Genomic DNA, 13,910 nt, shown 5'->3' on the forward strand with positions numbered 1-13,910 from the left:
AAAAATTCCTCTTCCCAATTGGAACTCTCAAAAAACTATGTTTTTCCCATATTAGGGATAAACTCCTAATTAGAGATTCAGCAACTCTTTAATCCCATGATTATTATAGCATAGAGCAGTGGTCGGCAAATTGCGGCTCGCGAGCCACATGTGGCTCTTTGGCCCCTTGAGTGTGGCTCTTCCACAAAATACCACGGCCTGGGCGAGTCTATTTTGAAGAAGTGGCGTTAGAAGAAGTTTAAGTTTAAAAAATTTGGCTCTCAAAAGAAATTTCACTCGTTGTACTGTTGATATTTGGCTCTGTTCCAGGGGTCCTCAAACTACGGCCCGCGGGCCACATGCGGCCCGCCGAGGACATTTATCCGGCCAGCCGGGTGCCGCTGCCTGTCCTGCTTAGCAGCCGACTTGTCCCGGGCCCGCAGTGCGCATAGGGATTTGTTCGTAGTTTATTTTTTAAACTATAGTCCGGCCCTCCAACGGTCTGAGGGACAGTGAACTAGCCCCATTTTAAAAGTTTGAGGACCCCTGCGCCTAATGAGTTTGCCGACCACTGGCCTAGAGCATGGTCAGTGTGCTCTATTCCCTACTTTAAAAATAATTTAAATTGATACTGAGTTATATATCTCTATATATCTATATTTATCTATCTATCTATGATAAAACAAGTTTTATAGGAAAAGCAAATACAACTTTAAAGCTTTCAGAGAGATGCTTTATCAAATGATCTAAAAATCAAGTATGTAATTCAAAATCACAAATCCCCATCATTTGCCATTAGAGTCCCAAAGCTACTGTAGAGTAGTGAGGACATGATGATTGATCGCAAATGTCCACTCTTCTAAGGTTATTTAAAGCTTTGCTCTACAAAATGGTAGCCTCTAGCCACACATAGCTATTTTAATTTATTCAAATTAATTGAGCATGTTTCAATACTCAATAGCTACATATGGCTACCATACTGAACAGGGCAGAACACTGTATCATTGCAGCAAGTTCTATTGCACAGCTCTGAGTCTACAAAAATTCAGTGTAGAAATCCTCTACATCAAGCATGTCAAATTCACGGCCTGTGGGCTGCATGTGGCCCACAACGCATATTTTTGTGGCCCAGCCAATATAACAGTATATAAGAAACGTTTAAATAAAAATTTCGTAACTTAATTTTTATAATATCCTATTATACATAATTATTAATAAAGAACTACAATGTTTGCTAATGACTGATTACTAGAATCGTGCTGCATTCCTTTCCCTTACGCGCAGGCACACCATTTCTCTCCACTAATACTAGCAGTGAATATTTTAGCAGCCAATGGCCACGTCATTAGTCTTGGACTGACTTGTTTTTGGGGTACACAACAGGAAATATTTCGCTTTCAGAGAACAAAAAAAATAGGTTTATTTGCATTACGCTTATTAATTTGTGTAGTTATTCAGTGTCTGGTAAGTTACTGTTCAAGAAAAAATATTAATTTTTATTAAAATATTCTATTATTTTATGTTAACGATGACTTATTTATTTCAGCCCTTTGTATTCAGCATGTCTCTATCGAAATAAACCTACGTTTCTATGAAAATTGAAGCTTTTGGTTTTTTTTTGCAGCCCACGTAAACTTAAACCTTGTTTATTTGGCCCATGTTGGCCTTTGAGTTTGACATACTTGCTCTACATCACATCTAAGAAGAAACCTCCTTAAATTAGAGGGACACTAGGGAATGAAAGTTTGGTGAGGGAAATGCCACCTTCTCTCAGGAATGTGTCCCCTCAAGAAAAGTAGAAGAGAAATCATTTACACTTAGAAAAGAAACTAAGCAATGTAGCTTTAAATTTAAGATGCAATGAATCTTACAGCACAGCATCTAGTGATATCGTTGAAAGAAGCAGACAGTAATTGTGTTTTTGTACCATTACAGACAGAAGCTGAATAATGGATCATGTCAGAGTCAGGGACAGAATATTTTTTTTTAAATATATATTTCATTGATTTTTTACAGAGAGGAAGGGAGAGGGAGAGAGAGTTAGAAACACCGATGAGAGAGAAACATCAATCAGCTGCCTCCTGCACACCCCCCACTGGGGATGTCCCCGCAACCAAGGTACATGCCCTTGACCGGAATTGAACCCGGGACCCTTGAGTCCGCAGGCTGACACTCTATCCACTGAGCCAAACCGGCCAGGGCCAGAATATTTAAATGAATGGATCATTGCTCTGAATCACTTTATCCAAAAAATCCCCTATGCTAATATGAGGAAGGAGACTATAAAATTTTTATTTTGGTGATGTTCTATCAGTCAAAGTATCTTTTAAATAATGCTCTTAATTGCTTTGAACCAAATTCTGACATTGTACTAATCTCAAGCTTTGTTGTTCCTTTTAGAATTGCTTTAGTAATATAGAGATTCGTGGGTATGCTTCTAAGAAGTAGCTAAGATCCAAATCTTCTGGAGAATTTTCCATAATAAAATCAATTCCCTGTGGTCAGCTTTTAAAAGTTGCAAGGTTTTACAGCAACTCTCATTTCCTTTGCAACCCACATGAAATTTGCAAGTGTCAATGGAAATCTAAAACTTTGTGGTGAAAGAGACTTCTAATATTTGCTGAAAATAATGAGAACCAGGAGAATTAACAGAGAATAAATATTTAACAAATAGTAATCTGTTTAAGAAAGTCTCTGGCCTCTCACATACGTGCCAGTGATCCACACTATATAAATTCTAAACGATGGGCATTCCCATTAGAAAGACTATGGGAAATAAATTCTCATATTCTAATTCAAAACATGGATTGATAATCTTAAATGGAATGTCCAATGAAAACGAAGGAACAATAAAATCCCACAGGAGTGGTGGCAGAAGGAATCAATAACCTGGCCAGGTACTAGCTGGATGGCCCTGGGCAGTTTACTTTACTTTGCACACAGAGTCTCCTTCTCTGCAAGGTGGGAATAACATCATTAGCCTTGTAATTTACATAAGACATTCAGAGTCCTTGGGGGGGGAGGGGGGTCTAGTGAGAAGCATCTAGGAGTGCACACTTAATGTCCATTGCTTTCCTTCTTTCAGGATACAGGCAACATACTATTAAGTTCAAAAACGCCTTTTCCAACTTCAACTCTCCTACCTCCTGGGGACTCCTGAAGTACCTTAACAGATTAGAGACAGAAAAGGCAAGGGACAAAGGAATTTGAAACAAAGGATAGTGACATAGGCTAAGATAGAAAAAGAAGTAGGAAAGTTAGAAGAGTAAGTAGTCTAGGTTATCTGTAGCCTAAAGGATATAGGTGAAAAGGTAGGTTCTAGAAAATTATGCTACCATTTTTTAGAGTATCCTGTGCATACTAAGCATTCAATAAGTGAGAGTGGTTTATACAACAAATTAGTGTCACATACGTTGCACAGCCAGAGCTCTGTCCTTGCTAGGAGTCATCACAACCTAGGACTAGGGTGGTAGGGATGAGAATACAATCACAACCAAAAGAGATCTTTCCAGAGATGGAATCTACAGGACTTGAGAACCAATTACAAGTTGGGGGTATGAAGAGGCAAGGGAGCTAAATAAATCCAATTTCAAACCTGATGATCCGAAACAGTGGTTCCCAACCAGGGGCAAATGTGCCCCTCAGGGACATTTGGCAATGTCTGAAGATGTTTTTTGGTGTCGAAGTTTGGAGGGTGGGGCAGGTGGTGCTACTGGCATCCAGTGGGTAGAGACCAGGGATGCTGTCAAATATCCAGCAGTGCTCAGATCAGCCCCCACCACAAAGAATTATCCTGTTCCACATGTCAGTGGTGGTGAGGGTGAGAAACCCTGGCACTATTTAAAAGTGTAAAAGCCATTCTTAGATCATGAACTGTACAAAAATAGTCAGCAGACTGAATCTGGCCCACCAGCCAAAGTCTGGTAAGCCCTGGGCTAGAAAATCAAGAGAAAGAGCTGGGACCAGCTGTATGCATGAGCTTACCCTGTCTGTTCTTGCAGCTTTGAATGAGAACACTGTCCTCTGTCTTGTCAATAACACACGTATGGTTTGTGCCTATGCTCCTGAAGAGTGCCCCAGCCCAGCCACGCAACTTCTTCAGTGATCTTCCGCAACAGAAGTCCAATTTCTTTGTGTATGTTTGATCTCACTAAGAAGTCTGAATGCAGTCCTGCCCGAGTAGCTCAGTTGGTTAGAGCATCTTCCCAATATGCCAAAGTTGTGGGTTCGATTCCCCAGTGAGGGCACATACAAGAATCAACCAACGAATGCATAAATGAGTGGAACAACAAAATGATGTCTCTCTCTCTAAAGAACCAATAAATAAATTTAAAAAAATAAGTCTGAGTGCAGCAACTGGCCCACACTTGACCATGGAGCATGAGCAATAGGGAAAGGCAGACACCAGGTGAAATGAGGGGCCAGGTCCCACACACAACAGATGTCAATACCAGTCACCAATAGTGAGACAGCACTGGGCCATTCTCCCTTAAAGGAGAAAGTAAAGAAAAATACAACTCAACAGTGGGCTGCCTGCCTTTCCCAAAGTGCCTAACCTAGATGCTGAAAACAAGAGAAGGGGGTAAGGATGCTAAGGAAGCATACTACTGATAGAACTTGTAGAACAATACATCATTGTATGGCGCATTCATACTAATAGGCCCAAAATGATTAGGATTACAAGCGGTCTGTTTTTTCACATACTTTATGCTTAGCTGCATACTTTCTATTTAGTTGCAAATTTATTTCAATGGAGAGAGGAAAAGAAAAAGGTCAAATAAGATAGGTATCAAGTTACAGCTTCATATGTCTATGGTCAAAGAAAAAGATGTTAGCTCAACACAAAAATTCAAAAATGAAGAGCCCACTTACTTGCCAGTTCAATGATTTCCATCCTCTCCCCATCAACATCCTGACCTACAAAATTTAAGTCACTCTGCTCAAATTGGTTGACCAAGGTAGGGTTCACCTGGAAAAAAAAACCAAGAAATTAAATGTCTTTGGGCAGCAGAGCAATACAGACATATCAGCTTATTAAAAGGGCCTACATCAACTGGGTGGGTTTTCCATTTCAGTGATGTTCTAACCAGTAGTTAATTTCTATATTCAACCTATTTTTAAACTCATGGTGAACCTGAGAAGCAGTCTAATCACAGACCTTAAATTTGGGAGGCCCACGTTCTCTCACCCAAAGATGAGATTCAGAAAGTAGGACTGTGAAACAGACATTTTTTATTTGAGACCTTGAGACCAGCTATTTATAGCCATCCCCATATTTGCTTCTTGCCATGAGTTATGTGTAAATTTAACTATCTCTCTCCAAATCACAAATCTGCTTGAGGACTGAAACCATCTTATTTACCCTGTGACTAACACCAATGCTTTATTTACATTTAGTTACATAAAAGCTCTAAAAATAAGCTTAGAGCAAGTTTTCTACTAAAATACTGGTTATAGATGACAACTTGATGACCTGGCTCACAGCCCCTTCCCTCACTCATCTCATCATAGCTTTTCCCCAAACTTTTCAACCTCTCCTTCACAAAAAGCACTTCCTCCTCTAAAACCAAAGTAGGGTCCCACCTCTCCTTCTCAGTCTTAACCACACATGCATTTATTTTGTTTTTTCACATTGGGCTAGTTCTCAGAATTTGTAAACTTTTCTCCCTTTTTTAACTGCTTTATTGAGATATAATTCATATACCTTACAATTCACCCATTAAAAGTGTACAACTTGCCCAGCTGGCATGGCTCAGGGGTTGAGCATCAATGATGAACCAAGAGGTCACGGTTCAATTCCCTGTCAGGGAACATGCCCAGGTTGTGGGCTGGATCCCCAGTGTGGGGTGTGCAAGAGGCAGCTGATCAATGATTCTCTCTCATCATTGATGTTTCTATCTCTCTCCTTCTCCCTTCCTCTCTCAAATCAATAAAATTATTTTAAATTTTTAAAAGTGTACAACTCAATGATATATAGTATATAGGTTTCAACCAACACCACAATCAATCCAAAAATATACCATGCACCCTCTAACCATCACCCCTCAACCCCCCCTCATCACCCTCACCATAGTCCTAGCAACCACTAATCTATATTCTTTCTCTTTATACACTGAGTGGCCAGATTATTATGCATTCAGAGATCATAATAATCTGGCCACTCAGTGTATTTGTGTATTCTGGGCACTTCATATTAATGGAATTACACAGTATGTGGTTTTTTGTAACTGGCTTCTTTTCACTTAGCATAATGTTTTCTAGGTTCATGTATGTTATAGTATATATCAACATTTTTTTTATTGTCAAACTAGAGGCCCGGTGCACAAAACTTGTGCACGGGGTGGAGGGAGAGTCCTCTCAGCCCAGCCTGCACCCTCTCCAATCTGGGACCCCTTGGGGGATGTCCAACTGCTGGTTTGATTAATAATCCCAGGGATAAGGGCTAAACTAGCAGTCGGACATCACTCTCACAATCTGGGACCACTAGCTCCTAACTGCTCACCTGCCTGCCAGCCTGATCACCCCTAACCTCCTCTGCCTGCCAGCCTGATCGCCCCTAACTGCCCCCCCTGCTGGCCTGGTTGCCCCCAAATGCCCCCCCCCCCGCCAGCCTGGTCACCCCCAACTGACCCCCCCATCGGCCTGGTCACCCCTAACTGCCCCCCCCAACAGCCTGGTTGCCCCCAACTGCCCTCCCTGCCAACCTACTCACCCCTCACTGCCCCCCTGCCATCCTGGTCACCCCCAACTGCTCCTCCTGCCGGCCTGGTCGCCCCCAACTGTCGCCCTGCTGGCCTGGTCACCCCTAACTGCCTCCCCCTGCCGGCCTGATCACCTCCAACTGCCCCCCCTCTACCAGTCTGGTGGCCCCCAACTGCTCCCCTCTGCCAGCCTGGTTACCCCTCACTGCCCCCCCCTGCCGGCCTGATCGCCCCATGCAGTGTGCTGTTCGGTCGTTTGGTGGTCCCTCGCTAACCCCCCAGCCAGCCTGGTCGCCCCACACAGCTTGCTGTTCAGTCGTTTGGTCGTCCCTCGCTAGCCCCCCTGCCGGCCTGGTTGCCCCACGCAGCCTGCTGTTCAGTCATTTGGTTGTCCCTCACTAACCCCCCTGCTGGCTTTGTCACTCCATGCATCCTGCTGTTCGGTTGTTACTGTGAGGGCATCCTGACCAATTTGCATATTACCCTTTTATTAGTATAGATAATATTCCATTGTATGAATACATCACATTTTATTTTTCGTTCATTAGTTAATGGACATTTGGGGTGTTTCCACTTTTTTGGCTACTGTGAATAATGCTGCTGTAATAATTTGTGTACAAGTTTTTGTGTAGATGTATGTTTCCATTTCTCTTGGTTAATTACATAGAAGTATAATTGCTAGGTCATATGGTAACTCTTTGTGTTCAACCTTTTGAGGAACTGTGAGACTCTTTTCCAAAGTTGTTCAACCATTTTACATTCCCACCAACAATGCATGAGGGTTCCAACTACTCTACATCCTCACCAACACTTGTTATTATCCATCTTTTGATTATAGCTATCCTAGTGGGTGTGAAGTGGTATCTCTGTGGCTTTGATTTGCATTTCCCAGATGACAAACAATGTTGAGCATCTTTTCATTTCCTTATTAGCCATCTGTACATCTTTTTTGGAGAAATCTCTATTGAGATCTTCTGCCATTATTTATGATGGAATTGTAAGAATTATTTATATATTCTAGATACAAGTACCTTGTCTGATATATGATTTAATGTGTAATTCTTCTTATTTGTTATCTGATATTTTGTCTTCTCCAATTAGAATGTAAGCTCCCCAACAGGAGGGAGAACAAGTGTGTCTTTGCCCCTTTCATCTCCAGTGCACATCAGATGCAAAATAAATATGAAGAAATTAATGGCCACGCTATTGTATACATAGTAGCTCTTGTACCTTCTAGCCACCACTTAGGCAAAGCAGATCAATAGTTTTTTGTCCCACCAGTTAGGCCAGTTCCCAATGGAAATAAGACCAAAAATGGCCCACATTCAGCAAATTATTTTCCACTATTGGTAGCCTACTCAGCATCCATTCCCACCAGTCCTCCCTCAAAACAGAGCCCTGGGCTTGTTCTGGTATCTACTCTACCCCCACATGACCCATGGACTCCATCTCCTTGATCCTTTTTCAGAGGCCCATTTGTAATCACTGGGGTTCCTCACACTAAGCATCTATATTCCACAGTAATTCAGTGTGAAAGCGTACCTCATACCGATGTCTGTGTCTTTCTTCTATAAAAGGAACATCACCATAAAGTTTCCCTGTAACAATACGAGAGTGAAATTAATATTGGAGTCATCAGCTTTGGAACCACACCCATGGCATATGTTTGGGGGAAGTCTCTTTAATCTCTATCAGAGGCCTAAAAATGAACTAGATTTCAAATAGTAATCTAGATTTTCTTCTCTTATAATACAGGACAGCAATCACTTCTTTGAAACCCAGAAGCAATTCTCAAGTAAGCCATCACATTGCATAAGGGGAAGCCTGCTGTTACGCCAGTCCCCTGCGGACTCCAGCAGATGTTCCCTCCTTTTATACACTTACCTGCAAGACTGAGAGACCAAGTAACATCCAGACTATCGCTTCTGTGCAGATTCATAACGGGGATCATTTTACAAAAGAAGAAAATGAAACCAAAGGAAGAGAAACGAAACCAAAAAACTTGCCCAAAGCTCTGCCCTGCTGGCAGCACAGTGCGGCCTTGAGCCCAGGCCTCCTCCCACCTGGCCCAATGCTTTCTCCACTACACATTTTCACACAGTACTAGCGACAACGCTTTACATCCCACCTTAAAAATATGCCTGTACTTTGAGTCTAAAATTTGACCTCTAAGAATTTACCCCAGAAAATAGAAATGAGGACAGAGATTTAAACATGAATATGCTCACTCCTGTTATTTAACAAAGAACAACTGGAAACAAGCTGAGCAACAGGAATAGAGGACTGCTGGATTAAACAAGCATGTCTATACCAAGGTTCTTTTTTTTTTTAAATGTGTTTATTGATTTCAGAGAGGAAGGGACAGGGAGATAGAAATATCAATGATTAGAGAGAATCAACGATGGGCTGCCTCCTGCAAGCCCCCCATTGGGGATGGAGCCTGCAACCCGGACATACACCCTGAGCAGGAATCGAACTGTGACCTCTTGGTTCATAGGTCAACGCTCAACCACTGAGCCACCTGGCCAGGCTATATCAAGGTTCTTAATCAGGAGTGCGTGGCTGAGAATCACATGTGGAGCTTCTTATTAAACATGCCACTGTCGTTGCAAGTGCTGCAGCCCAGGGCAGCATCTTGGGCATGAACTATTTGGCAATGGGCATGATGATAAGTGACCACAGTGTCAGGTGGATAGGAGTGGGGTCCATCACCAGACACCTCTCAGGAACAGGCCCCACTGGGGCAGGTGGAGAAGCAGGACGGCCCAAGCGCCAAGTGGGTTATAGCACTGAAACAGTCGGAGGTGCCAACTATGATTTCCTCAGTGCCAGCCCTCATGATGCAGGCCCCAGGCACACAGCCAAGAGACGAGAAGACCTGCCAACAGAGCTGGAACGCATCGTCAAAGCCCAACAGACCTGGGAGCAGTGCTCAGTTAAACAGGCAGGGGATCATCACACTCTCCCAGATGTCATGAAGTGTGGAACAGGATGTGTGCAATTTCGACTCAGCTGAAGAAAATGCAAATTGGTTGTATTCTCATATGACTCCGTATGATCAGTTACTGTGACTGAACTTCTATTTGCAATTCTATCCATATACACTGAACTCTCTGGTGATGATGTTAATGGCAGTGAGTATTTAGGTAAGCGTTTTAGAAAAAAAACACAGGAATAGTGGAGGCAGGGAGCTCCTTTGAGAGAACTACAGCATGCCATGGAAAGGGGGGGGTCATTCAAGATAGAGCCTTGGTACTCGAACTATCAGTTCATAAAAATGAAAGGAAAAATGGAAAATAATAGCATGGTAATGCCCAGCTGGAAAAATGGAAACATATCTATCATTGTGAAGTTACAGGAAAAAGCAGCTGAAAGATTTGGACCTAATTTTGAGAGGATTCCTTATGACCTCTGACTTTGTGATTGACCTTTTTCTCCTATAGTTCAAAATCTCTTCCGTTTCCTTCATTACAACTTATGACTTAGCAAATTCAATGACAGAGCCTGCCAATATTAACAGAGATGGTGAAGAAAATGGCAAAAATCTACAAATTAAGATATAAGGAATTACATGTCAAGTCATTGGGACTAGCAGGATATCATGTGAACTTTGAAACTGGCCTACGCCTGCTGCCAGGCTTAAGGGAAACTTTGTGTTTGCTAATATATCTCAGGTAACAGGAAGAAGGAGGACGTAGAGCTGAAACCGGTTTGGCTCAGTGGATAGAGCGTCGGCCTGCGGACTGAGGGGTCCCGGGTTCGATTCCGGTCGAGGGCATGTGCCTTGGTTGCGGGCACCTCCCCAGTGGGAGGTGTGCAGGAGGCAGCTGATCGATGTTTCTCTCTCATCGATGTTTCTGGCTCTCTATCCCTCTCCCTTCCTCTCTGTAAAATATCAATAAAAAACATATTTAAAAAAAAAAAAAAAAAAAAAAGAAGGAGGACGTAGAGTGGCTCTGGAGCCAGACTGCCGAGCTTTAAATTCCACTACACCATTTATTTAGTGGCTGTGTGGCTTGGGTAAGTTTACTTCGCCTCTCTGCCTCAGCTTCCTCAACTGTAAAATGGGGACTATGATAGTCTCTAATTTATAAGGCTGTAAGAAGGATTAAATAAATCAAAATATGTGAATTGCTAGAACAGTAAGTGAACCATGAGATTGCTATTGTTATCTCTAGACTATGAAATCAAACAGAAGCTAGACCAGAAGCTCTACAAGATAACAGACGAGATAGGGACCCGTCCTCTCAATTTTTGAGTGCCTAACCCAGGGGTGGGCAAACTTTTTGACTCGAGGGCCACAATGGGTTCTTAAACTGGACCGGAGGGCCGGAACAAAAGCATGGATGGAGTGTTTGTGTGAACTAATATAAATTCAAAGTAAAGGAGCGGAGGGGAGAGCAAGAGAACCCTCTGCTCTTTCCACTCCGCAGGATGGATAGAACAGCCGAACAGGCCGGATCCGGCCCGCAGGCCGTAGTTTGCCCACGGCTGGCCTAACCCATAAGCAGGCACTCAATAAATATTTGTTGAATGAACGTATGAGGAAATATACTGTATATGTATGCATATATATGTATATATTACATGGTATATAATGAAACGTGTTTTTAGAACTTTGGAAAGGTTACTTTCTGCATTCAAAATCTATCTTGGTCACTTACAAATATGTGAAGAATGAATTTACAAAATTAATCCATTGCCATATCCATGAAAAAGTTACTCCTTTGATGGGGCAAGTGCATGTCAATTTGCCTCAGTCCCTACCACTCCCTGTTGCCTCTTTCTCTTTTTTAAAAATATATTTTTATTGATTTTTTTTTTAGAGAGAGGGAGAGAGATAGAAACATCAATGAGAGAGAATCATCCTCCTGCACGCCCCCTACTGGGGATCGAGCCTGCAACCAAGGTACATGCCCTTGATTGGCATCAAACCCGGGACCCTTCAGTCCGCGGGCCAACACTCTATCCATTGAGCCAAAACGGTCAGGGCCCTGTTTCCTCTCTAACCCTGAGGCCCACTGTAGCTGCCACTCATTGCTGAGCTTAGGCTGTGGCATTTCTCATACCTCGAGGTTGGACACGTTTACATTCCCTATTGGTCCAGCTGCTCAGTACAATGTTGATTCAGTCCTTGTATCTTGCCTCAAGCCAAAAACATGGTTTCAGAATGCCTTTCAGAGGCCAGGGATGGGGTCTTCACTTTCTGCACCCCGGCTCTCCTCCAACAAGACACTTCTCTTGAAACCTGAGAAACTGTCTCGGGGCTCTCAGCACAAGGAAGCTTTGAGCACTGGAAGCTGTTTGGTTTTTGCCATTCCCCCCTTGGATTAAGGTCCAGCCATTCGGTATAGTGAAGCAGTCAAGAATGCAGGCTCTGAAATAAGCTCAGGACTAGCATTCTAGCAAGTGAACTTAACCTTCCTAAGATTCCCTTCTCTCATGCAAAATGAAGCTAGGTCCTAGGGGCATTGACAGGAACAACTGAAATGATGTATATAATACCTGAATTTTTAAAAATATATTTCTTATTGATTTCAGAGAGGAAGGGAGAGTGAAAGAGAGATAGGAACATCAGTGATGAGAGAGAATCATTGATCAGCTGCCTTCTGCATGCCCCACACAGGATCGAGCCCGGGCATGTGCCCTGACCAGGAATGGAACTGTGACCTGCTGATTCATAGGTTGACGCTCAACCACTGAGCCATGCCAACCGGGCTACGTAATACCTTAATTACTGGTGCTTAGAAAGTGAGTAAGGCCAGCCACAATGTTTCTTCTTCTTTTATTACTTTTGGATTTTAGTTTATCATTCCTTTAAATTTTCTAAAACATCTCATTTCAAATATCTAAACTCCTCCCCTTTCCCTAATTTTATTTTTCATAATCTGCTCTTCTCTCAATTTTCTAGTACCAAAATGCTGATTTTCTACTTTAAAAATGCTAGTCCTTGCCTTCAGCTCTACATTGCAAAGTTACCCTCTTTTTCATTGTTTGTATCTCTTCCCCCCCCCCCCCATTTAGTATGTTTATCCCAGTTTTAACATCTCTTTTCTTACATTTTCTGTATTCTTCTGCTAGTCCATATTAGCAGGTGGGGAGCAAGGTAAAGGGGCTGTCTGCTCCCCCTCTCCTCAGGCTCATCCTTTCTCCCTTCCTACGGCCCTAGTGGGACCCCACTTTCAATACTAGGTCACTAACTGAAGTTTACCCTGAGCTTTGGAAGAATCACAGGTCAATACAATAAACCCTTCACATTTATGATCCTAACAGCCACACTTGAATAGTGCTTTTTCTGTGCCAAGCACTGTTCTAAAGACCCACATATATGACTGATTTAATTCTCATGTGAAACTCACAAGGCAGGTGTTATTCTCATGTCTGTTTTACAGATATGGAAACTGAGGCATAGCAGCTAAGGCCTCTGATGGGGCAGTGTGGTCCCAGGGGCTAGGCTGCTAACAACTCCACTAACTCCCCTGGGTGAAGTACTCAGGACAGTGTTAGTCCAGTAAGGGGAACATAAGTGCTATCTGTTGTTATGACTAAAGGAGCTATGTCTCAGACCTATGCACTCCCATATTAACAACTACACATTTGCCCAGCCGGGTGTGGCTCAGCGGTTACAGTTCAATTCCCAGTCAGGGCACATGCCCGGGTTGCAGGTTCAATCCCCAGTGGGGGGCATGCAGGAGGCAGCCAGTCAATGATTCTCTCTCATCATTGATGTTTCTAGCTCTCTCTCCCTCTCCCTTCCTCTCTGAAACCAATAAAAATATATTTTTTAAAAACACCGAATACACAATAGCAAATGGTTTTCCCAGCAAAAGGCAGGACGAAGCCAGGGAAAGAGCCACTCTGCAGCGTGGCCCGTCCACAGGGAGGCAGCAGGCTCGCGCTGGCACACTGTCAAAGGCCCCACCATGATCCTTTCGAATTTGTGTCTCAGCGTGACAAATTGCCATGGCATAGACCTTCGGCACCCCTAAGTCCCTGGTGACCTCTTTTAAACTGTTTTGTAAATCGCCTCATTAACCCAGCCAAGACATTTTGCAAGGTATGTTTTTTTCCCCCCTTAAGCTTCCCAAGAATCTAATTACACCAGGAACTAGAAACTGTTTTTCTCTATCAATGCTTTGATAAGAGATAAGAAAGCAAAAACGATTTTTCCAGCCCATGAAAATTTGTCTCCCCATATCCCTATTTCTTTCAGTTTTTTCAAATGTGAGA

General features: G+C 42.8%; 1 protein-coding gene across 6 annotated transcripts in view; it reads right to left on the reverse strand.

Annotated features, from left to right (window-relative positions):
- CTPS2 (CTP synthase 2) overlaps positions 1-13,910 on the reverse strand; it is a 130,700-nt gene that overhangs the window by 18,697 nt on the left and 98,093 nt on the right. For all 6 annotated transcript variants that reach the window (XR_013959718.1, XM_080651917.1, XM_080651914.1 and 3 more), the window contains exons 15-16: positions 8,223-8,278; positions 4,852-4,948 (exon numbers count right to left, since the gene is read on the reverse strand). Coding sequence is in view for 5 of the 6 variants with exons in the window: in XM_080651917.1 (XP_080508043.1) it covers positions 4,852-4,948; positions 8,223-8,278 (153 nt within the window). In the remaining variant the exon portion in view is untranslated. The remainder of the gene's footprint in view (positions 1-4,851; positions 4,949-8,222; positions 8,279-13,910) is intronic.

This window comes from Plecotus auritus, assembly GCF_963455305.1.
Source record: "Plecotus auritus genome assembly, chromosome: X".
Taxonomy (NCBI): domain Eukaryota; kingdom Metazoa; phylum Chordata; class Mammalia; order Chiroptera; family Vespertilionidae; genus Plecotus; species Plecotus auritus.